This window comes from Podarcis gaigeae, assembly GCF_964106915.1.
Source record: "Podarcis gaigeae genome assembly, chromosome: 9".
Classification (NCBI taxonomy): Eukaryota; Metazoa; Chordata; class Lepidosauria; order Squamata; family Lacertidae; genus Podarcis; species Podarcis gaigeae.
The window spans coordinates 14332317-14360216 of NC_139685.1; the positions used below are offsets into that span (position 1 = coordinate 14332317).

Sequence of the window (27900 nt, forward strand, 5' to 3'; positions counted from 1 at the left end):
TGCAGATTAAAAATAAATAAGTCCAAAGCAGCTTTCTATCGGTCATCCAACTAAAACAACTAAAAAGCACAAATTAAATTGACAAAGCAGAACCCCATACAGCATTAAAAATATATTAGTCATTCAACCTGGCTAACCCTGCCAAAGAGATGGGCAGAGCCCATTCCATTGATTTAGCTGAAAGGCTAGCTCTAGTTGGCGTCTCTCTGTGAACTATTTACATTTCATTATAAGTTTAAGAACTGTTGCCTAAGTTTGTTTTTTTCCTTTTCCTTCTCCATCTCTCTGCAGATGGAGAATGTCTTGATTTTAATCTGTGTATGCCACTTACTGTATTTTTCCATGTATAAGACTTAGGGTTTTTTCCTAAAAAGGAATGTCAGCAATTAGGGGGCGTCTTATACACAGATACATCTCCCCACATTTTCTTAAATCTGAGCCCTCTAAAATAGGGAGCGTCATACATAGGGGTGTCTTATAGTTGGGGGAAAATGGTAAATTGTGTTTATTAATTATTAATAATAAAAGCTGGAAATTGTAAATAATTATTTAAAATGCAAAGTTTTAGGGTTATAGCCAATGCTAGTCCTACTCAGACATATTGACAAGCTCCTCATTGGGGGCAAAGATTCCTGCATTGCTGGGGGTTGGACTAGATGACCCTCGTGTTCCCTTCCAACTCTACAACTCGATGCTTCTATTATATTAATTAAAATTAATGGGCGTGACTAATAAGTTCTTTTTTCATCTACTCTGAGTAGCACTTGGGTGGATATATCCCTTAACCTGTCATCTTAAGAAGACAATATTTGTGCCTCACAGATCTGCTTGGGAAGTTATTCCACAGACAAGGTCCAACACTGGAAAGGTTGTCTTTTTGATGGCCACCCTTCTAACCACTAAAGCCTGGCCCACCTGGAGGGAGAATCCCTGAAGCAGATCTGAAAAACTGGGTAGGCACAACTACCTCTGTACCAAGCTGTTTAGAGCATTAAAGCTGGAGTAACATTGGAAGCCAGTGAAGAGATTGGAAGATGGATGAGATATTTAGGCTGGCACATTCTAGTTAATAATCTAGCTGCTATGTTCTGAAGCAACTAGAGGTTTTCGGATAGTTTCCAAAGGCAACCTCCCCTACCACGCTAATAATCTAGTGTGAATAAATGTATAAAACATATATCCGTCTAGGAAGCGCCTGGCTAGTAAATGTGCTCGCGTCACTGGATTTGAGCATCTAGCGAAAGTGCTAGATCGTATAGGATCCTGGAGATACACTGAGGCTTCCAACATGCTCTTTAAGGATGAGTGCAACTCCATCCAGAACAGGTCAGATGTCATATCCACAGCATCCCGATCTAGATTAAGCCTCAGTTTCTTAGACCAGGGCATTGTTGATTCTTGGCACCCGTTCATAATTTCCACTGCCTTTCTTTGTTCAGATGAAAAGGAGAAATAGCATACTAATGATCCCTTACTCCAAATATCAGAAAAATCCGACCCAGCAGCTCCATCAACATTTTCAATAGGATGGGGACTGGACTAGAAGCCTGGGGAACACATAGCAGTGAACTACTTTTCCTCAGCTCCACTTTCTTGAATACACCCACCAGAAAAGAGTAAACATGAATGTACTCATCCCAGAGAGGTGGTCTCGAAAGAAACCTTTCATACTGAGAACCAGCTGTAGATTCACACCCCTATCCTTATCCTTTTGCATGCCACCCACAGAATGACCAAGATAGTTTCTGTGCCACATCTGAGCTGGAAGCCAGATTGAAATGGGTCCATGTAATCGGCATCATCTACAAATGCCTGGAATTGAACTGCTACCTTATGGCTGAGTACTGTGGCCCAGAAGGAGAGAATTGCAACACAGGAGTTGTTGCAGTTGTCTAGATCCAAACTTCAGGGTTGTAGGCTACAGCTCTTTGAACACCTTGTACCTTGCAAGCAGTGTTACCTGTAGAAAGGGGTTTTGAACAGAATTTGTGGTGGTGTGTTGAGGGTTCTATTTGATCCACTCAAGTCTGTAGGGCACGGAGAGCCTCAAGGGCCATAAATAGCAACACCCTAGTGCCCTCGGGTCCTAAGGAAGTTAGATTAGCTTCAACTAGAGCCAGGGCCTTTTCAACACTGGCTCCTGCCCGGGGGAACGCTCTGCCTCATGAGACCAGGGCCCTACAGGATCTGATTTCTTTCTGCAGGGCCTATAAGACAGAGTAGTTCCGCCTGGCCTTTGGCTTGGAGCCAATTTGATTCCCTCCCCCTCCCCCTCTTTCTTTTTTCTTTTTCCTTTCTCCTCCTGTGATGAGGCTGCATTTTAATATTTTAATGTTTCAATATTTTAATGTTGTATTTTAATCTTGTTTTTAAGTTGTATTCATTCAACTTGTTTTTATTATTGCTTGTTAGCTGGCCTGAGCCCGGCCTTGGCTGGGGAGGGCTGGGTATAAATAAAATTATTATTATTATTAGGGCACCTGCTTTCAAAACTAGTCCCCTGGAAGTCCTTGGGCATTCTTTGGTTCATTTACCTCCACAGAGTAGGCTCTAAAATGAACTCTAGCTTGTGTTCAGGCAGTTGTTCTGAGTTTTCCATTTGCAGCAAAGCCATCAATCCAATTGTTTCATGGATAGGAATGCCAACAAGCGGAATGAACACTGTCCAGTGGAAAGGGGAATTTAAATGTGATTGTTTCTGCAGACTGAATCACTTAAGCATTCTACAGATTGACCTGGACCACCTGCCATATCAACAGGAAATTGCATCAGAGATGTTAGGAAACCCATCTGTGTGAACTTGCCTGCCACCCGCTCTGTTATCCTTCAGGCAGTAGATGAAAACTGTTCTGTTATTCTAGGCTTAGAGTGGCATAAAATAACTATGCTGTTAATGAATTGTATAAACTACTTTTTTAGGTTGATGCGGTTTGGAGCTTGATTTATTTTGTACTTGTGCTGTACTTCTGTTAGTCTTATGTAAAAGCTTCTTGGAGACTGCTGATTGTATGGTGGAGTATGATTTTTTTTTTTTTAAAAAAAATTAATTCCCTGTGCATTTTGCCGTTCTTAGAGCCTCCTAAGAAACGTAGTAGGGTTGCCTTTGGTATTTCATTCTAAGACCATTGGAAATGTTCCTGGACTTAAAGCCAAAGCAACTTAATGTGCTAGTGAGAAACTATATATCACAAATATTGAGGATTTTACAATTTAAAAAGCGGGGCTAAACTTCATTTGCAGGCTGGTTACAATTGTGAGGCATTCTACATTCAGCTTGATGTGTTTTAACTGACGATTGGAATTATCTCTTTTCTCTTGGAAAGCCCATTTTAATAAATGGTTGCTGTTATTGCTGACTTGCAAGTAGGCTGTTTTTTTTTATGCCTTGGGACTACCATCCCAAAAGGTGCTTTTCTTTTGCAGCAACTAAATTGGCTAGAGTAAGAATTTGTAGATGTTGGTATCAATATGTCAACATTCCAGTTTAGGAGTGTGATTCCAAATATTTCCAAGCAGCATTGAACACTTTGGTTTGCATTTTGAATTTGGGGGCTTTTGAGGATACCATTTCTTTTCTTTTCACAAAGACTACTTGCTAGAACAAGACCAGGCTTGCCAAATGAAAGTAAGAACATTTTACGTAAAAGGAAGTGTCCTTGATGGTTGTTTATGCTAGAAGTGATGAGCCTTGTTTTCAGAAAATCCAACTTCCCCAATCCTTTTTTGTGTGGTTGAATGACTGTGAGTATTGTGAATGTTTGGCTGCATTCATTGTGTTTCCTAATACAGAGCAAAAGCATTTGGATATTTTCCCCACACTTATTGTGAAAGGCTGCTCAACATCACATCAGAGACTATTTCCACTGGCTCAGTTATGGAGGTTGTATTTTAACACCGTTCAAATTGGTAGCAAAGATCAGGTTCTTTCCCCATTACATCTTTAAAATTAGAGTGTCTGATCTTTGCTACAAGTCTGGTCATGCAAAAATAGGGAAGCTATCAGTATATTTCCTTGCTACTCTAATATACATAAGTTTCTAAACTTATGTCCTTGAGGTTCCTTGGAAAAAAACTGAATTTGGCTCTACTTATGAGCAAGGTGAGGTGGTAGAGGGACTCTACCATTTTAGACTGGATGGGAGAATTAGCTTTTAAACATTCCCATTATTATTATTTTTAAAAAGAGCTCTCTGCAGATAGTTGTTTTTTTAAATCACAGTGAGGTTTCAACCTGTTCCTATTACTAGTTTTCCACTTCCAAAGAGTTGAATCTTGCTAAAGTACCAAAGCAGGTTTGAAAATGATGTGATTTGGATCTCCAGGATTTTCTGGTGTAACTTGGGGTTCAAGTTTCCCCCCCCCCCCAGCATTTTAAAAAACTTGCTTTGTATTCCTGCCTTAAAAAATTCAGTTAGGAAATGATTATCCAGTTATAATGGCAGCATGTATGTTGCTTGTTCAGAAGCTAGAGATGAACCCCCCCCCCCAGTAATATTTGGAGCACATTAGCTGCACTGCTAAAATTGATACATACTTTGCAAGTCTATTCTTGTTCTCGTGAGACTTACTGGCAACTTTAGATTTTAGAAGAATGCAAGCCTCCAGAGGTTCCAATAAAAAATACTAGAGGCAGGAAGAATATAATGTTTCCCATGCCGAGGTGTGCTGGGTTCCAGTCAACATGGGGAGGGGGGGAGAGATGTGTGTGCATATGACATCACGTGTGCAGTGTGTGCATGACATCATGTGTGCAGCATTTGTGATGTCAGACGGTGGGAGGAAGCCCGATGGAACCCTGCACGCCTTCTGATGGGCTCAACGGGGCCTGCCAAGGCTGCAGTCAAAGTAGTTTCCCAGGGTGTGGCTGTGATATGCTGATATGCTGACAGTTTCTAGGAGCCACAGATGAGAGTTTAGTGCCGGGTGGGGACTACCCCAGAAGGAGCATGATGTGTTCCTCACCAGAGGTACTACCCTCTCCCCTAACACCCAATACGCTTCTATAAGGACGCAGGTGGCGCTGTGGTCTAAACTACTGAGCCTCTTGGGCTTGCCAATCAGAAGCTCAGTGGTTGGAATCTACCTGACAGGGTGAGCTCCCATTGCTCTGTCCCAGCTCCTGCCAGCCTAGCAGTTCAAAAGCACACCTGTGCAAGGAGATAAATAGGTACCGCTTCAGCGGGAAGGTAAGCGGAGTTTCCGTGCACTCTGGTTTCCATCACAGTGTCCCGTTGTGCCAGAAACGGTTAAGTCATCCTGGCCACATGACCTGGAAAGCTGTCTGTGGGCAAACGTTGGCTCCCTCGGCCTGAAAGCGAGATGAGCGCTGCAACCCCATAGTCTCCTTTGACTGGACTTAACCCTTATGGGGTCCTTTACCCTTTATCTTTACCTTACACTTCTATATAAGGTTATATTCATTCATTCTTAGCTGAAATCATATATGTCTTTTTAAAATCAGTTCATTCGATAGAGTATAATGAATACTATCCATATATGTAAATCAAATAACTCATAGAGGATATTCATCTATTTCTTTAAAATCTAAGAAATCAAGATGGTCTGTTTCTTTGCCAAATCTGGTCACTAATGTTTCTTTCAATTTAAGTCAGTCAAATGTGTTTTAAGTAAGTTAAAAACTCACTCTATGTAGTTCAAGGTGATGAAATTTCTAACTAGCTTGTTCAGTCACAGCCAGTGCATGCCCAAAATGCTTATAAAGTCTCTCAAGTTCATTTAGATATGTTTAGTTTAATTGATTCAGTTTGATAGTTCCTGTGTTCAGTGACAATTTTATCAGTGTACACTGTACAGTTTTGGCCTGGGAAAAAACAGAAGTTCGGTTGCACAGGAGTAATGCTTGCAAGGAGTAATGTCAAATATGTTTCCCAAATAAGCTGTCAAATAGTAATCTTATTTCTATCAAGGTGAAGGCTACTTAAAGAGTTAAATGTCCATATCTACATCACAATCTCAGTTGGTAAGCTTTACTTAATGCTTCCGTTTCAACAGAACTGTAATCCTTTGTTTTAGGCAGTCTCCACATCCCTGACAGGTTTTATGTGTTTACTTAAACAGGTTTCAAACTCTCTTCTTTCATGCAGCCAAAGACCTTTCCTTCAGTGTCTCAAATGCTGCTGCAGCAGCAGCCTTTCCTTGCAGCCTCTCTGTTTGCCAAAGCGGCTTGCCAAAGTAGCAAGCCCTTCTAAATGTACTCCTCTGACAGTGCTGCACCCCCACAGCTTCCCATACTTTTAAAGGCAGCCCACTAGATCCCAGATCTAGCATGAAGGAGCCCTAGGGCGAAATAACAGCTCCTTCTCCCCTGTACCAGGGACAGTTGCATCCTCCTTTCAGAGGCAAAGGAGAGCAGCACAGCTTCCACAAGGGGTTGGGGGATCAATGTTGTTAATGCAGCCTCCCTCCCACTTTCAGGGTCAGCCCACATCCTTCTAGGTCCCTCTCTGGTTTCAAATTTGTGCTGTCAGTAACTTGCTGTACTGTGCTTGCACACACATGATGATGATGATAAGAATAAGAATAAGAATAAGAATAAGAATATATTAGTTATACCCCGCCCATCTGGCTGGGTTTCCCCAGCCACTCTGGGCGGCCTCCAACGTAATATAAAAATACAATAGTCTATTAAACATTAAAAACTTCCCTAAACGGGGCTGCCTTCAGATGTCTTCTAAAAGTCTGGTAGTTGTTTTTCTCTTTGACATCTGGTGGGAGGGCATTCCACAGGGCGGGTGCCACTACCAAGCAGACCTCTGCCTGGTTTCCTGTGTAATATTCCCTTATGGGGGACACAAGAGCCCTTGTAGAGTCCTTTGTAGGTTCTCCATCAGTCAGAGAAAATAACAGAGGCCAACCAGAGAATATTGAGGATTGAGTCCAGTACCAAAGCAATAAAAGCCCAATGTAAAGGTTTATATAAACATAATCTAGTCCATTGCTGTATTGTTGTTGTTGTTGTTGTTGTTGTTGTTGTTAACTGAATTTCTATACCGCCCCATACCCGGAGGTCTCAGGGCGGTTCCCAGAATAAGAAGCATTCATATGGAAGGCCCTTTTCATTTTCAGTTTGAAACTCTAGCCTGCATCAGTTGGGTAATGCAAATCAGCATTTAAAAGTAACTTGAAATACCAAGTTACTGAAGAAGTGTGCATGCACACGAAAGCTCATACCAATAACAAACTTAGTTGGTCTCTAAGGTGCTACTGGAAGGAATTGTTTTATTTTGAAATACCAAGCAACAAAAATACTAGGATAAGCTGTATAACAATTTGGTTGAAACAACAGTTATGATAGGGACGCGGGTGGCGCTGTAGGTAAAACCTCAGCGCCTAGGACTTGCCGATCGCATGGTCGGCGGTTCGAATCCCCGCGGCGGGGTGTGCTCCCGTCGTTCAGTTCCAGCGCCTGCCAACCTAGCAGTTCAAAAGCACCCCCGGGTGCAAGTAGATAAATAGGGACCGCTTACCAGCGGGAAGGTAAACGGTGTTCTGTGTGCTGCGCTGGCTTGCCAGATGCAGCTTGTCATGCTGGCCACGTGACCCGGAAGTGTCTGCGGACAGCGCTGGCTCCCGGCCTATAGAGTGAGATGAGCGCACAACCCTAGAGTCTGTCAAGACTGGCTCATATGGGCAGGGGTACCTTTACCTTTAACAGTTATGATCAAAGGTTGAACCTGTGTGAGACCATAATGGTATGACCATAAAGCAATGAGGAAAGAGTTTGATTCTATTACTATTTTTAAAACAACATTTCAAAAGCACTTAATTCTTTTTTTTAAATATTTTTTTTATTAAATTTTTCCTTTACAAATAAGTCCATACAACCATGTTTACAAATTTCCAGTTTTTGAACTTCCACCAGCACCTCCATCAATCATCCATTTTTCCTATCTTCATGCATTTTCTATATATAATATTGCCAATTTAATATTATCCTTCCATCTCTGTTTCTTTTTTACAATATACCTTGTACTATCACAAAACCTCCTTAAAACCCACTAGCTTTGTCTGTTCATCACATATAGTTTTCAGATAATCCGTGAACTTTCCCCAGTCCTCAATGAATTTGTGATCTTTCTGATATCTGATTTTTCCAGTCATTTTATCCAGTTCTGCGTAGTTCATAAGTTTCATTCTCCACTCATTCAAGGTTGGTAGTTCCTCTTGTTTCCATTTTTGGGCAAAAGCACTTAATTCTACAGTGCTAGTGCAATGCAAGTCGCTCCACATTTTTCAGGAGCAGAGATGTGAATATTCTGCCTGAACTGTATTGAACTGCACTGAAACCATTGCGTTCTCTGAATTACAGTGACCATCTAAGGACAAATGAAGGATTGAGAATTGTGAATGGAAGTAAGGGGAAATTGGTGATGAAGTACCGAGAGGATCTTTTTAAGTACCACCAATTTGGGGGTTTGTAACCCACCACTGTTAGTGTCTTAGCTGCAAGAACTCTCTGACCTAACTTTCATTCTTTTCCAGTTTATCAGAGAAGATATGAAATATAAAGACGCTTCTAATAAGCACAACCATCTACACCGGGAAGACAAACACATCACCGTTGAAGATCTGTGGAAACGCTGGAAAACATCTGAAGGTAAGATACTAAAAGCTGTACTGGTCCCTTTTCTGCAGTCTTTACTGCTCTCATTAGTGAACACAACAGACCATATTTAATTACTGTCTTGACCTAGGACTGGAAGCCGTGGGGAGAAGGGACCTGCAGGCAAAGGTCATGAGCTCAGTTGTTGGCAGCTTGTCATAGCAGGGTATTCTAGGCAATTTGGAGTCAGCAGGAGGTTGCAGAAAGGTCTGGTTTTGGAGAGGCAAGCCAGAGCTAACAAGGAGCTGAGTCAATGTGGTCTGTGGAGCAATAAAAAACAACAACAGATAGCCTTTATATAGCAGGTTGTAATGTGTAAAGCTCTTTGGGAATCCTTACAACTGCGCAAGGTACGACAGTGTTGCTGTTCCCGTATTGCAGACGAAAGGCTAAGTAAAATCTTCGTACATAATGAGATCAAAAATGATGCTAGATTTCAGTCTTGGAATACTTTGGTTCACAGTTCATTCTTAGTCATTATGCTATATCAGCTCTTATCAGCAAGTCTGCTCTACTGCTTGAAAGGTGGTGATGTTAAGAGTTGTGGTTTGTTGTGTGCCTACTTGTAGAAATTCATGTAAAGATTTAGCACATTGTGTAGTACATTTTGCTGTGTATTGTTTTTGTTGCTTTGGGGTTTTTTTTTTAAGGATGGTTTTGCACTATTTTATTTAAGTAGGATTTTGAGTCTTTGAACATCAGACCCCTCTTATGCTTAGTTAAGGAAGTTTTTCTTACAGGCAATCCTTGTTTTGCACAGGGGTTACATTTCAGACCTCGTGTAAAGTGTTCCGCCCCTCCCCTGTTTCACCCCTTTAGCCATGTTTTAGGTCATTTACAGGTTCGGCGCTGTGTGAGTGCGTGCAATTTTGCGTCAATTGGTCATTCCCTGTATTGCTGTTTGTTTGTTTATATATTTTTATTAAAAATATATATAAATACATGCACTGTCTCTTTTTTCAAGTTGTGTTTTCTACAGATCAGTTTCATTTGTCGTGAAACATTAGTGTTGCATGCAATATTAGGTTGGGAAGAAAAGAGGGGGAAGGGGAAATGGTGAGTGGGGTGCTTCTATTCTTCTCCTGAGTGCATGTGTGGGGTTTTGTGTCAGCGTCACTTGTATGGGTTCTCTTGCTATTTGCTTGTTGTATTTCCTTGGTGGTAAAAGAGGTTGAGGGTGGTCTAGGGAGTGGTTGGCTGTCGTGAGATTTGTTTATGTGTGTACATATTTGGATCAGGTTAGCCAGATTGATTTGTAGCTGTGAACAGATTTTTCTTGTTTTCTTGTTGGACTATGTATGTGATAAAGGTGTCTTCTTCTATTTGTCCCCGTGTCAGTTTCAGTTTATTGGCTGGTTTTTCTATTAAGGCTTTTCTATTGGTCCATGTTTACTCCTGACATGTCTCTCCAATGCCTGGCTATGATGCTTCTGGTTGCTGAGAGTAGGTGGGTTATGCGCTCGTTGTGATGTGAGTGCGCATTATTATCTTGGAAGATGTTCTAATACTTGCTTAGTTATTTTGCATATTTCTTGTATGGCTGATGTCCAGAAGAGTTGGATTTTGGACATTCCCACCACATTTGGAGAAATGTGCCTGTGGAGATGCTGCCTCTCCAGCATTTTGGTGAGGCTCCTGGGTGTATCAGTGCTACTTTCCATGATATATAAATGAGTTTCGGGGTGAGAGTTTTATCTGAGATGGATTTAAAGGGAAGTTTAGACCACATTCTAGTCCATTGGGTGGGGTTAATTTCATAGCCTATGTTTTCCTCCCATTGTATTTTTATTACATCGAGGGGGTTTGTGGCATTTTGGAGCACTATTTTGAATATCGTGGATACTATCCCCTTGCCGTGTTAGGAGGAGCTTTTCGAAGGTTGTCAAGGGCCTAGTTGCTGCTGATTTTACAACTGGATTGTTTAAGAAGGCATGTAATTGGTGGTGTGTTAGCCAGGGCATTTGGGTATCCCCTAGTTTTTCTTGTATTTCTTGTGTCGATGTGGGTTTGTTATTTTTGTAAAGGTCTGCTAGGTGGTATGAGCCTTTGGCTTGCCAGGTTTTTATCTGGGAGTTTTGTGCTGCATGGTGGAATAATGGGTGGTGAGCCAGGGGAATTAGTGGAGATGGAGACAGTTTACCTGCTTCTTCCTGCCATGCTTTAAGTATGGTTTGTGCAAACCTGTTTAGTGTGGGGATTTTCCTTACGTTGTTTGGGAAGAATGGGTATGCTGTGGTGGAGGTATTTCTGACGATGTCTCTCTCCAAGTGTGCCCAGTGTTTTGTCTGGTCTTCTAAAATGTATGGGATTATGTGGTGCACTTGGTTGACAATGTAGTATAGTTCTATATTGGGAATTCCCCACCCTCCAACTGAGGACGGGAGGTGTAGGTATTTGGGGTTTATTCTTGGATTTTTGTGTGATAAACAAGTGTAATTTTTTCTGCCATTTGCGGAGTTAGGTTGGGGGAATCCAGATTGGAAGAGTTTTGAATAGATAGGTTAATTTTGGGAGGGTGAGCATTTTGGTCATAACCATTTTGTCTTATGCAGGGACATGGGTGGCGCTGTGGGTTAAACCACAGAGCCTAGGACTTGCCGATCAGAAGGTCAGCAGTTCGAATCCCCGCGACGGGGTGAGCTCCTGTTGCTCGGTCCCTGCTCCTGCCAACCTAGCAGTTCGAAAGCACGTCCAAGTGCAAGTAGATAAACAGGTACCGCTCTGGCAGGAAGGTAAACGGCATTTACGTGCACTGCTCTGGTTCGCCAGAAGTGGCTTAGTCATGCTGGCCACATGACCCGGAAGCTGTACGCCGGCTCCCTTGGCCAATAAAGTGAGATGAGTGCCGCAACCCCAGAGTCGGTCACGACTGGACCTAATGGTCAGGGGTCCCTTTACCTTTACCTGTTTTGTCTTAGAGGGTGAAGTTGGTGTTGTTCCATTTCCTCAAGTCTTCTACCTGAAAGAATGCATTTCCTGACTGACTTTGTTTCATAAACTTTTTTTGTTTAATAAAACTTTTCTTGCTTGTTTGAATATTTCCCCCCTGAGACTAATCATTAGGTTTTGTCTCACACAAGTCCCCCACTAGATAATCCATGGTAAATTGTAGAAATTATTGTAATTGGTGTACCATGAATATGATGCATAGTACATCTCTACCACGTTGTAAACAAACAGTTTTATTGCTTATTATTTTATTTTATTTACTTTGGTTTTCTAAATGAGATCTTCTTGTTCCTTGAACATTCCAAAGTCATTTGCAACCAGATGGACTTAATTAACCTCTGGTTTAACTTTCAGGTATTAATCTGCAAACTGGAGCTGTAAACAAGTTCCCCTGGGGTGCTAAAAGCATGTCAGCCTTCTATTATGAATCTAATTGGACAGCTATATTTGCATAAATTCAATATTCGTTTGCAAAACAGGTCTGCATTTTGCTTTAGGCCATGCAAAAATAGGATGGTGGAAAACAAAACATAATTTTTAACTCTCTTGCCCTGTAATGTATGTTTGTCCTTAATGGCAACTTTAATTTGGTATTTTGTTTTAATTAAAATTGTGGCTTGCTTTGCTTTCCCAACCATTTGGTTAACTGCTGCAGGTTAAGCAAGTTATTGGCATGGAATTAAATGGATTTAAGATGCTCGTGTAAAGGATGGTGTCAATAACATCAACTTCCTTGAGCTTGCTTGAAAGGTATTTGTGTGTCAGAGTCACAGGCCATAAATAGTACTGATCATGGCCGATTAAGCACCAAAGTAAGCCCTACCCAGAAATACTTCATCATGAGGTGTCTGATTAGGTTATGCCAAGGCATCAATTTAAGATTCTTTTTAAAAAAATAATGAAATTGTGAGACCATTCCATTGCAGATTGTTCAGAAGATGATGGTGATTAAAATTTATATACTGCCCTATATCCGTAGGTCTCAGGATGGTTCACAAGATAAAATCAGAATATAAAACCACAAAATACATAATCAAAACAAAAACAACCCATTAACACATTTAAAAATTTTAAAAGGACATAGGATGTCAGTCAACCAAAGACCTGGTTAAAGTAGCCAGTGCAGTCAGACCAGGATCGGTGTAATGTGCTCAGACCGTCTTGTTCCAGTGAGCAACCTGGCCACTGAATTCTGCACCAGCTGAAGTTTCCGAACCGTTTCAAAGGCAGCCCTACATATAACACATTGCAGTAATCTAACTTTGAGGTTATCAGAGCATAGACAACAGTAGTTAGGCTTATCCTATCCAGATAGGGGTATAGCTGGACCACCAGCTGAAGTTGATGGAAGGCGCACTGGGCCACCGAGGCCACCTGAGCCTTGAGTGACACCAAGGATCCAGAAATACCTCCAAGCTACAAACCTGCTCCTTCAGAGGAAGTGTAACCCCATCAAGAGCAGGCGATCTCCTACCCATCTGGTCTAGGGAACCACCCACTAACAGAACCTTTATCTTATCTGGATTGAGTTTCAGTTTGTTGGCTCTCATCCAGTCCATTATTGAGGCAAGACACTGGTCCAGCACTTCCACTGCCTCACGTGCAGATGTAAAGGAGAAATAGAGCTGGGTATCATCAGCATACTGCTGACAACGTACTCCAAACCACCCAGCAGTTTCATGTAGATGTTGACCAACATAGGGGATAGTATCAAGCCCTGCGGACCCCGCATTGAAGGTAGCATTGTAGCATTGAAGGCTTCACAGGGCACTCCCTAAACAACGCCCTCTGGGAACAACCATCCAAGTAGGACTGGAACCACCACAAAGCAGTGCCACCCACTCCTAGTTCGGACAGCCCTCCAGAAGGATACCATGGTTGATGGTATCGAAAGCTGTTTATCTTGTTAAAGCATTTAGCTGTTCTGGTCATTCTTCAATAATTACAGCTGTGTTTTATGTGCTATATTTGTGTCCTGTCTTTTGTGCAAGAAACAGAAAGAAAGGATGATCTCCAGGTGCCCAAGGAAAAAATAAGTTGCCGCCGCAGTGTACAGGTGCCAGACTGAAATCTATTGTTCAAAAGTGTCCCCGAGGAATAACTTTGTTCAGAATGTGTTGGGCTCAGTTAAAAATGAAAAAATATTGTGCACCTGGATGTACCCTTTCTTCCTTTCCCCTGTTGCTGGCACCTTCCTGATTTTCTTCCCAGCATTTTAGCAGTGCAACAATTCTGAGTTAGGCTGAAGGAGACTTGTCCAATATCTGCTGAGCTATGTAGCAGAATGGTAATTTGAGGTTGCAGTTTTTTCTACAGACTTTACAATGAAAGAGGCTGCCTACACACCATCAAATGAACTAGAAATGTAGGGCCAGATTTAACTAACCCATTCTACTGTGTTTTTACACCCCTTTCATAAATCTATAGCTCCTGATTTTTGACTTTATCACCAAAAGCTCCTTGTACTGGATAAATACGTTATTTATTGTTAATATCTGTCATTTTTCTCATTTGTATGTTCTGTTTTATTCTTTAATAAAAATAAAATAAAACTATAAAAGGGAACAAAAGAAATACACAGCAAGATTCAACTAACCTGTTCTGTTGGTGGAAGCCAACGCAGGGTCTCTTGCTAGGGCAGTGGTCCTTCCCTCACCCCCCGCCAAGTCCTCTCTGGTGGGTTGGGAGAGCAGCAAGTGGACAAAGAAGAGGAGAGATCAGTTGGACAAGCAAAAATGCTTGAGCTGACAGAACAGTTTTCCTTAGCAGTGAATTGAGTTCCACCCATAGCTTTGATTGCCACATCTTGCAAACTGTGTGTTCATAAATTAATGTCCTTCTCCTTTCTTTAAAACAGGTACATTTTTTTACATGTGCTACTATACTTCCATTTATACAGGTGCATATGCATAAATCCCCCCTCTTAATACCCCAAATGATAAATGGTTCAAAAATGCTCTTTGCTTGAAAGTAAAATGGTACCTCGGGTTACAGGCGCTTCAGGTTACAGACTCTGCTAACCCAGAAATAGTACCTCGGATTAAGAACTTTGCTTCAGGATGAGAACAGAAATTGTGCGGTGGCAGTGGTAGGCCCCATTAGCTAAAGTGGTACCTCAGGTTAAGAAAAGTTTAGATTAATAATGGACCTCCAGGACAAATTAAGTTCTTAACCTGAGGTACCACTGTACAGTGGAACCTCGGGTTACATACGCTTATACTTCAGGTTACATACGCTTCAGGTTACAGACTCCGCTAACCCAGAAATATTACATCGAGTTAAGAACTTTGCTTCAGGATGAGAACAGAAATCGTGCTCCGGCAGCTCATCGGCAGCAGTGGGAGGCCCCATTAGCTAATGTAGTGCTTCAGGTTAAGAACAGTTTCAGGTTAAGAATGGACCCTCAGAACGAATTAAGTACTTAACCCGAGGTACCACTGTATTACTGTTGGTGTTAGCATGTCAGAAGTGGGGAACCTCGGGCCAAGGGGCCAAAGGCAACCCTCTATATTTGGCCCTCATGATTCTCCGCAGGTGACTCTTCCGTGCCCTCCTTGTGTGCTTTTACCAGGCTGGAATATGCTCCTGATGTGTGATAATGCTTCTTGCTTGCTTGGGTGGAAGAGTTGTGTAAAAACGTCTGGTACTTATATTTCTCATGGCTGGAATGTTGCCTAGTGTACAAACATGAGTCACATCTGCCCACTTTTGTCTCTGGCCCCACTCACCACTGGCACGTGACCCTTAGAAAGCCGCCCAGTAGGGATTGTGGTCCTTTTCACTCAGAAAGGTTCCCCACTCAGGTCATATATCTTGATGCTAACATATAAAGCCTGAGATAATTACTGTTGCTGTGTGCGCACATTGGGGAGTGGCATTCAGAGTGAATACTCTTGCTTTCTTGTCCTTGATCAAAGGCATAATGCTCATCTGTACTACTTTGTATGTGTGATAACGCAAAAAGCAGGATAGGAGAAAATTGCTCAAATCCAAAGCAGAACAAATTCTAGTGTTCCATCCAGAAGGGAATGAGGACTAACCACTGAGCCTCTTGGGCTTGCAGTTCAGAAGGTTGGCGGTTCGAATCCCCACAACGGACTGACCTCCCATTGGTTTGTCCCAGCTCCTGCCAACCTAGCAGTTCGAAAGCACGCCAGTGCAAGTAGATAAATAAGTACCGTTGCGGCGGGAAGCTAAACAGCATTTCCGTGCACTCTGGTATCCGTAGCGGTGTCCTGTTGCGCCAGAAGTGGTTTAGTAATGCTGGCCACATGACCCGGAAAACTGTCTGTGGACAAACACTGGCTCCCTTGGCCTGAAAGCGAGATGAGCGCTGCTGCCCCATAGTGGCCTTTGACTGGACTTAACCCTCCAGGGGTCCTTTACCTTTACCTTTAACAAGTTGTCAGGGTGCCTCAGGTAGTGAGAAAATGCTCTGCTATTGAATGGTTAATCTGCATGACTTGGAAGTTAGCCTTCTGGCACAGTAACTCATTCAGTTGAAATTGCATATGTGCAAAGAACAGCGCTAATAGTGGAGAAACAGACCAACACAAATGTGGCATGGGTAGCATGTGACCATCTTCAAATAATGTTTCTAAGGCTCTATGCACAGCAGATGTTCTTCCAGCAACTGGGAACAAGTTGCATACCATCTAGAAATGTTATGGTTGCATTGCACATTCTTCATTGTTGGCAGCCACGGGTTTTGAATAGCTAGACAGTGGAAATGGATGCAAGCCAAGCACTACTGGGGATGCAATATGTAACCTCAAATTCCTTTTCAAATAAGCCAATGCAGGAGTTCCAGATCCCCTTTCTTGGAAGCGCATGCTTGCAATGTTAAATTGTTGGTTGAATGTGAGTTTAGAGTAAACGTCACTGTTGTTTCATTATGTAACATCTTGGCACCAGTTTGAGCAGAGATGGACAACTTGGCCCCTTTACTAATGCTGAAAGGAGAACTGCCCAAGGCAAATTTAAGTTTCTCTTAAATTACTGCTAACTGTAAATAGCTGTTATTTATTCAGTATAGCTAGTAACCGTGATTGCTTTTCTGCACACACCTATTAAATTGGGGGGAGAGGTCTTAAGCTTGCTGTTCCTATTTTGAGTTTCTTTCCTATTTTGAGTTTCACAGTAAATCTGGGGTTTGGAATTGCTTTAGATGTGAAGTTTCAGGTATAAACTGCAAACTTAGAAAAGTGGAGCGCAGTGATACTAAAGGAAGACAATGATACTTATAAGGTTTTTTAACAAATAAATAAAGCCTGCTTCATGTGAAATGTAATTAAAGGTAAAGGTAAAGGTACCCCTGCCCGTACGGGCCAGTCTTGACATACTCTGGGGTTGTGCGCCCATCTCACTTAAGAGGCCAGGGGCCAGCGCTGTCCGGAGACACTTCCGGGTCACGTGGCCAGCGTGACATTGCTGCATCTGGCGAGCCAGAGCCGCACACGGAAACGCCGTTTACCTTCCCGCTGGTAAGCGGTCCCTATTTATCTACTTGCACCCGGAGGTGCTTTCGAACTGCTAGGTTGGCAGGCGCTGGGACCGAGCAGCGGGAGCACACCCCGCCGCAGGGATTCGAACCGCCGACCTTTCGATCGGCAAGTCCTAGGCGCTGAGGCTTTAACCCACAGCGCCACATTAGCCTAACATAAATGTTCTTGTTGCTGATTATTACTTTGTGTTAGAGCCTCTTTCAAAGAAACCAAGTGGCACTCTGGAAAAGGAGAGGGGGAGTGAGGAACTGGGGAGATTATACTATATTAACAGTGCTTTTTTCCTGGGGTACTCAAAGTACTCAAGTACCAGCACCTTTCCCCAAAATGTTAAAAGTGTAATACTTACTGTAACAACTTCATGGTGATTGCCAGCGCCGTCTTTTTCCTTAAAACAGCAAACCACTGTGTATTAGAGCTTTGAGTGAATGTAGTAGTCTGTTCAGACCTCTGGTGTGTTGATAATAATGTTTTGAATAATAAAACTTTGGTTATCTGAATCTCCCTAGTCGGGAGTGCAACTCTCAAACAATATGCTTTACACACACAAATAAGATACTTTACATAAGAGATTACATTTCTGCTCCTTCTGGCAAGCGTGGCAAAATTCTGTGATCACATTTGGTGCATGATCCCCAACTAGCAGAAATCATATTCCCAGGAAGGAGGTGCAGCTTGAAAAAATGTTATCTACTTGGTTGCTGATTAGTGGTATGTTTGGTGCAATGCTAGCTTGCAGGCAAGACCTGTCCAAAATAACCAAGATGTGATAGTGTGCTTCATTGCTTTGGCACGCTTTGTGCCTATGGCAAGTTGTTGTGTTTTGCTTTGAAGCTTTAGGTCTTTTATAGATTTTTTATCTGATATGTGTTATGACGAGGCATTGTCTCTGGTGTCATTTGGGTAGGCCACACGGTCCAAATCTTCTCTGGAAGCATACAGCTTGGGGCTTCCTATAGGAAGGGGTGTGTGTGTGTGTGTGTGTGTGTGTGTGTGTGTCCGTTCCCACTGAACAACTCTCTGACTTTGGTAAAGCGAGTTCTGGAAATGAGCCGCAGTGCGATTAGCATCTCAACAACACCAACATGTTAATCCTTGCAAAATCTCCCACCAGATTCCACAGGAAATTAATTTTGCGGTGAATAGAACCTCACTGTTAAGCTAAATAATGAGCTCCTGTTTTGTGACATTTTGTGACTTTTTCTAAGTTGCCTGCCACTACTTATGCTTTTAATTCACAGTGGATTTTCTTTGAACTCCATGCACCCTTACCTTCCCCAGAACTCGTAACAGTGAAAGCAACAAGACTTGGAGTTTATCTAAATCGGGAGTTGCCAGCCTACAGGAGCTTAATAATAATAATAATAATAATAATAATAATAATAATAATAATACAAGAAGAAGAAGTCAGATTTAAAAGCAGTTCATGAACTATGTATTGCTAAACTGAAGTCTAAAACAAAACCAAGTCACACAGGCTTAGTAAAGTGTCTGGAAGGAACAGTTTGGAGGCAAGCAATCATTAGTCTAGAGCAGCAAAGATTGCAGTTAGGAAGATTCGGAACTACCAAAGCCATTGAACAGGCCGTTGCCTGTAGACCAGAGATTATGTTTGAGGAGTACAGTGAGAGGTGAAATGGATTTCAAAGGATGACGAGGGTATGGTATAAGCTTTTAATTTCATGTGGCACATTGTAATGCATTGCATTAAGAAGGTCAGGATCAGCAAGTAGATTAGGGTTGCTGTGACATGGGGGACAGGGAGCAGGCAGGTGTAGAGGACTCCCTGGTCCTGAATGGAGTAACTGTGCCCCGAAAGACCATGTGCTCAGCCTGGGAGTCCTTTTGGACTCATAGCTGTCCATGAAGGCGCAGGTCAATTCTGTGTCCAGGTTGGCAGTCCACCAGCTCTATTTGGTACGCAGGCTGAGACCCTACCTGCCCACAGACTGTCTCACCAGAGTGGTGCATGCTCTGGTTATCTCCTGCTTGGACTACCGCAACACGTTCTATGTGTGGCTACCTTTGAAGGTGACCCGGAAACTACAATTAATCCAGAATGCGGCAGCTAGACTGGTGACTGGGAGAGACCATATAGCGCTGGTCCTGAAAGACCTACATTGGCTCCCAGTATGTTTCTGAGCACAATTCAAAGTGTTGGTGCTGACCTTTAAAGTGCTAAACAACCTTGGCCCAGTATACCTGAAGAAGCATCTCCCCCCTCCCCATTGTTCAGACCGGACACTGAGGTCCAGCTCCGAGGGCCTTCTAGTGGTTATCTCACTGCGAGAAGTGAGGGGACAGGAAACCAGGCAGAGGGCCTTCTTGGTCGTGGCGCCCACCCTGTGGAACACCCTCCCATCAGCTGTTGAACAGATAAACAACCATCTGACTTTTAGAAGACATCTGAAGGCAGCCCTGTTTAGGGAAGTTTTAATGTTTGATGCTTTATCACTTTATTATTATTTTTGTTGTTTCTGTTGTTCAATTGGGAGCCCCCCAGAGTGGCTGGGGAAACCAAGCCATATGGGCTGGGTATGTATGCATGTATGTATGTATGATGGTGATGATGATGATGATAATTATATAAGACTGTCTCTGACGTGTTTCTAGAAGCCTTAGCTGGTCCATTACGAGAATATGGCTTGTGGGAGCATGCTCTACCCATTTTAGAACAGTTGCATTGGTTACCAGTATGTTTCTCAGCACAATTCAAAGTGTTAATTATTGCTTATAATGCCCTAAATTGCTTCAGACTGGGATACCTGAAGGAATGCCCCTTCTCTGCATTGATACTTAGTTGGACAGGGCATGTAAGTCTCTTTTCTGTGGCCGCAGCCCAGTTCTGGAATTCTCCCCTCCAGGAAGTTCAGCTGTGCCTCTCATCCTTTGTCTTTGCCAGACAGTGTAAACTGATCTCGTTTATTAGCCTAGGCAGGGCCGTAGCTAGGGGGTGGTGAGGTGGGCCCCTGCCAGGGGCGCAGCCAATCCCCCCCCCCGCAAAATCGGCTAAAAATATGTCCATAAACATAAATATTGATTATTGCCTCATAAGAAATAGAGGGTGAATTGAATGGGTGGAAGGGTGTGTGTGGAGGAGAGGTGGAAAGAAGAGTTAATTTGTCCATGGCTAGGGGGCGCAATCTGGACGGTTCTGCCAGGGGTGCAAGATCACCTAGCTATGGCTCTGAGCCTAGGTATTTTTAAGGCTGACTTTGGTTTCCTCTGCCATGTGGACGGTTATCATCTGGCGGTTCGTGAATCATGAAACAAGAATGCCCTTCTTTTTGAAAGAAAGAAAAGAATAGATTGCGCTGGGTGGGAGCAAGCACTTTGGCATGCTAAAAGCACTCTTAGTATTCCAGTGAGAATGTTACTAGCTTGTTGTGATGGCATCATGCAATTCCTAAAGCTGTCAGCTGAGGCCAAGGTTACGGTTCCTTCTATATTTAAGCGATTGTGCTTTCTTGTCTGCAAGGTCTTGAACGTAGAGAGCCTTATCCTAGCCAAGCCACTAGCTTTCACATTAATAAGTGTTGCATGTGAAGATAAAGATAAACCCTTTAGCTGGGTGAACACTGGGCATTTTAATTGTTTTGTTATGTAGGCGATTAGCGGATGCAAAACGTTGCAGTGTGAAATGCTTCTGTGCAGGCTTCGTCTGTGGAGCCGCTCCGTACCATTCCCCTTTTCTCTCTCGCCTTACCCACTGAGCATGCTCAGTGTTCGGTTTGGCTGGGAAGGTGAATGGACTCCAAAGTGTCGTCTTCTGAGACTTTGGAGTTCTTCTGAGCCTTCTGGTTGCTCCTCTTTGTTCATTTTGGATACACTGAGGTCCAGCGCCAAGGGCCTTCTGGCGGTTCCATCACTGCGAGAAGTGAGGTTACAGGAAATCAGGCAGAGGGCCTTCTTGGTAGTGGCTCCCGCCCTGTGGAAAGCCCTCCCATCGGATGTCAAAGAAATAAACAACTATCTGACTTTTAGAAGACACCTGAAGGTGACCCTGTTTAGGGAAGTTTTTTATGTTTGATGTTTTATCGTGTTTTTAATATTCTGTTGGCAGCCACCCAGAGTGACTGGGGTATAAAAATATATTATTATTATTATTATTATTATTATTATTATTATTATTATTATTATTATATTTAAGGAGCAGCACGGTTGAAATTGAGATTGATACCAGTCTATATGGCACTGTATTTTAAAGTTTTAATTATCAGTAGTATTTTAGGATTTTGTATGTTGCTTTCTTTAATTTTCTCATTTCCCAACTAGCATGCTCTCTGTGTCACCAAAATATCATGGACCCACATGATGTTCTACCAAACTCAAGTAGAGATCTTCCCTTATGTGGGTACACAACCTGTTTGCATCCGCTTCGTTCCACAGTATGAGTTGAAGAATAATAGGATCAAGAACTCTGTGTACACTTCACTGGTCACAAGACCTTTTCTTTTTCAATCATGCCATGGAATTTTTAATAATGAAATATTTTTAAGAATTACTTCTTTATAATCTTTCTGTAATCTTGACTTGGATGAGCACATGATGAAGACGGCGAACCTGCCAATAACTTGCCATTGCTTTTTTGTTTGTACGGTTGCTTTAATTCTTGATAATCTAGCCAGTGTAAAATAGTATTTGTGTTTGTGTTGTAGTTCACAACTGGACGCAGGAGGAGACTCTTCAGTGGCTGGTAGAATTTGTTGAACTTCCTCAGTATGAGAAGACTTTCAGAGAAAATAACGTCAAAGGAACAACATTGCCAAGGTGAATTTTTCAGCCCTGATAAGTTTTGTACTTTTTTGGGTGCTCCTGCAGTGTCGGGCTCTCTGTGCAGAGCATGCTTAGGGAAATATATTAAACATTAAGATTAAACATTTCTTACATCTAAAACATTGTTAGCCTAAGAAATCTGCTTTTTTGATGGTACATTATTGCACTTAAACTGACAAAGTCATTCAGTTCTGTATAGTTTCATGCTATATCAGTTTAAACAAAGACATTCTGTTAATGCCAAACTTGATGTTAGTTTGGTACATTAAAATCTACCATCTCTGGTTTAGTGTTGTACATGAAATTTGATAAACCACACAACATATTATCTATTTCTCAGTGACTTTGAGTTACTGCACACAATAGAATCTGCATTTTTAGTTGTGTATCTTAACAGTTGCTTTCAGGACAAGGAACATAAAATCCTTGCTTTATTGTGTACAGGATAGCAGTTAATGAAGCCGCATTTATGATCTCTCAGTTGAAAATAATTGATCGGAGCCACCGGCAGAAACTACAGCTGAAGGCCTTGGATGTTGTCTTATTTGGACCTCTCACACGTTAGTATTATTTCCTCTCTCTGCCTCCTCCCCAGGTACACACCTTTAAACTGCTAGCAGAAAGAATTGTTCTGTTGAACTGTGATTTACGTTAATATTTAGGCTAGCTAATTCCTCTGAGGGATATGCCCAATGATACTATTGTGGGTATCCTTCAGCGGTGTGTTTTGAGTATAAAAATAAACCATGGTTGATCAAGACAGGAATAAACCTAGGTAAGTCTTGGATTTGTGTGCTATTTTATCCTCTTGTGCAGTCCTAAGGAGTATAGGAAGCTTTCACTTCTGTTTTAGATGAGCCACAATTTAGCATTACATCTAAATCCTAAACTATGAGTCATCTAATTATAGCAAACCAGTTTCATTGCATGGTTTGAAGCTGCCTTGTTTCAGACAAACTGTAGATGCAAACTATCATTTCACTTGTTTTTAAGTGAAAGGAAATGGCAAGGGGGCAGTCAAATTCTGAATTAGCCTTTTTTTTGGGGGGGTGTAAAAATTATTATTATTTATTTAATTTATATACCGCCGTATACCTAGGGGTCTCAGGGCGGTACACAGAATAAATTCAAGATCTAAAACCACAAAATACCTAATAAAAATAACAACACCACCACAATGGTACTCATACCTTGATAAATTGAAAAATGTCTAGATCCCACCCAGCCCTTCTTTCTATGTCCCTCCCCCTTCTCTATTGAATTTGTGCTACACATTTTTATTTTGTATTTTATTATCAACTTTTCAATTGAAATTTGACATTTTATGGATGACATTTATTAAAAAGAATTAAAAATCGCGATTGGTGCCAAGGACATTGGAAGAATTGGTCTTTGACGTTTCTTCCACCTCATGCTTGCCATGGGAAGTTAGTGCAGTGCTCTGCTAGTCCTGTTTGTGACAATCACACAATGTTGCTTTTACACACTCACCATGCCACACCCAACCCAAACCCCAAGAAAATATGAGAGAGAGAGAGAGAGAGAGAGAGAGAGAGAGAGAGAGAGAGAGAGAGAGATGTTATCTAATAACAACAGGCAACATTCCCCACTACAAGGTTGACCCAAGGTGGCCAGCCGCATTCCCTCTTACCTCTGATGCGCACACAGAGCACATGGGGAGTGGGTGGCGCTATGGTCTAAAAAACGGAGCCTCTTTGGCTTGCTAATCAGAAGGTCAGCTGTTTGAATCCCTGCAACAGAGTGATCTCCCATTGCTCTGTCCCAGCTCCTGCCAACCTAGCAGTTCAAAAGCACGCCTGTGCAAGTAGATAAATAGGGACCACTTCAGCGGGAAGGTAAGCGGCGTTTCCGTGTGCTCTGGTTTCCGTCCTGGTGTTACGTTACACCAGAAGCAGTTTAGTCATGCTGGCCACGTGACCTGGAAAGCTGTCTGTGGACAAACGCCGGCTCCCTCGGCCTGAAAGCGAGATGAGCGCTGCAATCCCGTAGTGACCTTTGACTGGACTTAACCGTCTAGGGGTCCTTTACCTTTACCTCTCTCTCTCTTTTTTTTTTTACACCGAGCACATGCATGTATTCAGAGCACAGACACATGCGACTCACAAACATGCACTTCACAGATACAACTCCTTCTCTTCATCTCACACGCCACAAATGCACACATAGCTGCCCCTCCTCTCTCTCACACAGGCCACACATAGATCTCTTCCTCTCTGTCCAGATGTACCTCTCTCCCTAGGAGACCTCACATGCCTGCCTCCTTTTCTCTCCTTTTCTCCGCACAGACAACATATAGATCTCTCCCTCCCACCAAATGCCACAAATACATCTCTTCCTCTCTCGCACATAGCCCCTCCTTCAGAAAAAGGCCTTCCCTTGGGCAGAGGAAGCACCTGCCACCAGTTCCACATCGGTGGCAGACAACAGCAGCCTGAGTGTGTGAGGATACCACTGCTCCCCCCTAACCTTTTTAAAAAATAAATAATAATAATAATAAAAACCCAGTATGGAGTGAAAGAGGTACTTGTGGCTGGCTGGCAGGCAGTGGCAGCCTGAGTTTGCAGGAACATCCGCAGCAACTTCCCTCATACCTCCAGCTAGCATGGGATGAAGGAGGCACCTGCTCCTTTTAAGAAGGCAGTGGCAGCCACTGCCAAAGCATATGATGATAACTTCATTGCTTCTCCCCACCCCTTTGAACTTTTTTGTTTTTTTGAAGTAAGCCCCAGGGCAGGCAAAGGCTAGCAGGCAGCAGTGGCAGCCCAAGCGAAGATTTTGGTACTCCTTTCTGGAATATTTCGTCAGAAAAAAACACTGGCTGCACCAAATAACGCTGCTCATCAACCTTTTTCTCAGTGCCACGTGTTTTCTACTGCTGCTGCAGTTAATCTTAGGCATGATTAGTGAAAACAAGCCAGCTTAATTTAACTTGGTTTGACCCTTTCAGGATTACAGTGACTCTTCTTTAAGACACATGTGCAGACAGGTTGCCAGGAGAGAGAGGGAAAAAAATTATGCTGAGCACTAATCATACTTAAGATTAACTGCAGTTTGTAATTTTTTTTAAAAAAAAAAACTTTGACAAACTGGCTGACCTAAAATGGAAGTGGAAGTTTCTGAACTCATAGAGCTATGCTGGAGGCGAGCGTATGGGCTCATGGCTTGTTGCAGCTTGTGTAGCACTAAACCCTGGTTTATCATTGTATCCAAATCAGCCCAATCTTGTTAGATGACCTATCTCGTTAACTCATGTACAACTGCATTTTTCAGGACCGCCTCACAACTGGATGAAAGATTTCATCCTCACCATCTCTATAGTGATTGGCGTCGGGGGCTGCTGGTTTGCATATACTCAGAACAAGACTTCGAAAGAGCATATGACAAAAATGATGAAAGATTTAGAAAGCCTTCAAACGGCAGAACAGAGCCTGTGCGATTTGCAAGAGAGGTACGTGAAAAATAGACAATACTTTAGGGTGTTCAAAGTCCTTATGACAGCCTTGAAATGCCATTTAGTGTGAAAATATTGCAGGACTTTGCCTGTTCCACATAGTGAATTCATGGTTAAGGTGATGTATGAAGAGGAGACTACTCAAGTTACATTTCGCCACTAAGCTACACCAGCATTCCTGTTAATGTATGAGTTCTGATGTTCTTCACAAATTTGAATGTCCTTGCCTTATTATTGTTATTTATTGCTCTATACCCAGAGGTCTCAGGGTGGTTCGCAGAAAAGATCACAACATATAATCAGAATAAAAACAACAACCCAATAACACCCCCCCCCCTCTGAAAAGGGCCGCCTTTTAAAAAGGGCATAGGATGTAAACCGGATCAACCAAAGGCCTGGATAAAAAGGAACCTAAAGGTGCATAATGAAGGCACCAGGCAAACTTCCCTTGGGAGATTGTCCACAGATGGGGAGCCACTGCAGAGAAGGCCTCTCCTCATGATGCCACCCTCTGGACAAAGGAGGGCCTCAGAAGATGATCTCAGGGTCTGGGAAGGTTCATATGGAAAGAGGCGGTCCTTGAGGTATTGCGGTCCTGAGCCCTAGCATCACAACTTGACAGAAAACATAGCTAGGTTTGTTGAGAGAGACAGGTAACCCTCTGGTGTTCTTTTGACCCATATTGAGAGATTTAGTGACATGTCGCTTGGCGATGCCACAGAGTAGCTTAAATTATTTGTCCAATCAATTGAGGCATGAACAGAACTGAACAAACACTATTAACTTGTGGGAAAAAAATGTCTACTTTGAAGGCTTGAAAAAGCACAGGAGGAAAATCGGACTGTTGCTGTGGAAAAGCAAAACCTGGAGCGCAAGATGATGGATGAAATCAGCGACGCAAAACGGGAAGCGTGTCGGCTGAGAGAGTTGAGGGAAGGAGCTGAATGTGAACTCAGCAGGCTTAAATATGCAGAAGAGGAGCTGGTGCAGGTATTTGCAAATAAAATCTACCATCTCAGCCCACGCAGAGTTGTACCTTTTCCAGCCACTTAATGGCACTGTAGCATTGGAGTAAGGGACATGATGAAATCGTAAATCAGAGAAGCAAACAGAGATCAATTCCAGGAAGGTAGTTTAGACATATAAAGCTGAAACTGGTAGAGAAATAGGTGTAGCAATCAGTAAAAGGAAAGAGTCAGAACTGGGGCCTTTGAGCTGCACACTGTAGGTGCCTAGCTTCATCAAGTGATGCTGACACAAAACCCCACACATACACTAAGTAGAAGAATTAGAAGCATTGCCACCCAACCCCACTCCACTCACCATGTCCTCCTCCTCCTCTTTCCCCCTTTTTTCTTCCACACACCATCAGGAATATCCCTCCTCTTATCATATTCCAAGGGGAGCTGAGTTTGCAGCTCTGCATCTATACACTTAAAAGTTCCTCTGCTAGCCCTCTTTTTAACTATACACTTTGGAGTAACAGGGACGCGGGTGGCGCTGTGGGTTAAACCACAAAGCCTAGGACTTGCCAATCAGAAGGTTGGCGGTTCAAATCCCCGCGACAGGGTGAGCTCCTGTTGCTCAGTCCCTGCTCCTTCCAACCTAGCAGTTTCGAAAGCACGTTGAAGTGCAAGTAGATAAATAGGTACTGCTCAGGTGGGAAGGTAAACGGCGTTTCCGTACGCTGCTCTGGTTCGCCAGAAGTGGCTTAGTCATGCTGGCCACATGACCTGGAAGCTGCACGCCGGCTCCCTCGGCCAGTAAAGCGAGATGAGCGCCGCAACCCTAGAGTTGGTCACGACTGGACCTAATGGTCAGGGGTCCCTTTACCTTTACAATACTGTCTTATTTATTTTATAGTAGAGTACATTGTTTATTAGAGGACGCGGATGGTGCTGTGGTCTAAACCACAGAGCCTAGGGCTTGCCAATCAGAAGGTCAGCAGTTCAAATCCCCGTGACGGGGTGAGCTCCCGTTGTTCGGTCCCAGCTCCTGCCAACCTAGCATTTCACAGGCACGTCAAAGTGCAAGTAGATAAATAGGTACTGCTCAGGTGGGAAGGTAAACGGCGTTTCCGTGCGCTGCTCTGGTTTCCAGAAGCGGCTTAGTCATGCTGGCCACATGACTTGGAAGCTGTACGCCGGCTCCCTCGGCCGATAAAGCGAGATGAGCGCCACAACCCCAGAGTTGGGCACGACTGGACCTAATGGTGAGGGTCCCTTTACCTTTGGAGTAACAGCTTGGCTCCACACGTAGCTCCCCCACTCTCTCGCTTTGTTTTTCTCTCCGTTCACACTAACTGGCACACACACAGACTTTAATCTCCCCCTCCCCAGTTGCATTAGCATCACCGGGGTGTCCCAAGGCTTAACCTGCACTTCCCAGCAATCCTGATGCAGCTGAAATTGTCACCTTGTCACTGTTCAGCATTGCAGGAACAGGAATCTTTTCCCCATGGGGCAGCTGATGACTGAGCAGTGTGGAAAGTGGGTGTGTCTCCTGGAGGCTTGGGTGCCCAAGGGCTGCCTGCAGGCTGCGGATGATCATCCACATGCAGTCTAAAGAAATAATAG

The 27900-nt window shown here is 43.0% G+C and overlaps 1 protein-coding gene across 1 annotated transcript in view; it reads left to right on the top strand.

The window, feature by feature from the left end:
* STIM2 (stromal interaction molecule 2) overlaps window positions 1–27900 on the top strand; it is a 73020-nt gene that overhangs the window by 36879 nt on the left and 8241 nt on the right. Inside the window, exons 3-7 of the mRNA XM_083754905.1 lie at window positions 8503–8617; window positions 21735–21846; window positions 22297–22412; window positions 25144–25321; window positions 26137–26314. Of these exons, the coding sequence (XP_083611031.1) occupies window positions 8503–8617; window positions 21735–21846; window positions 22297–22412; window positions 25144–25321; window positions 26137–26314 (699 nt within the window). The remainder of the gene's footprint in view (window positions 1–8502; window positions 8618–21734; window positions 21847–22296; window positions 22413–25143; window positions 25322–26136; window positions 26315–27900) is intronic.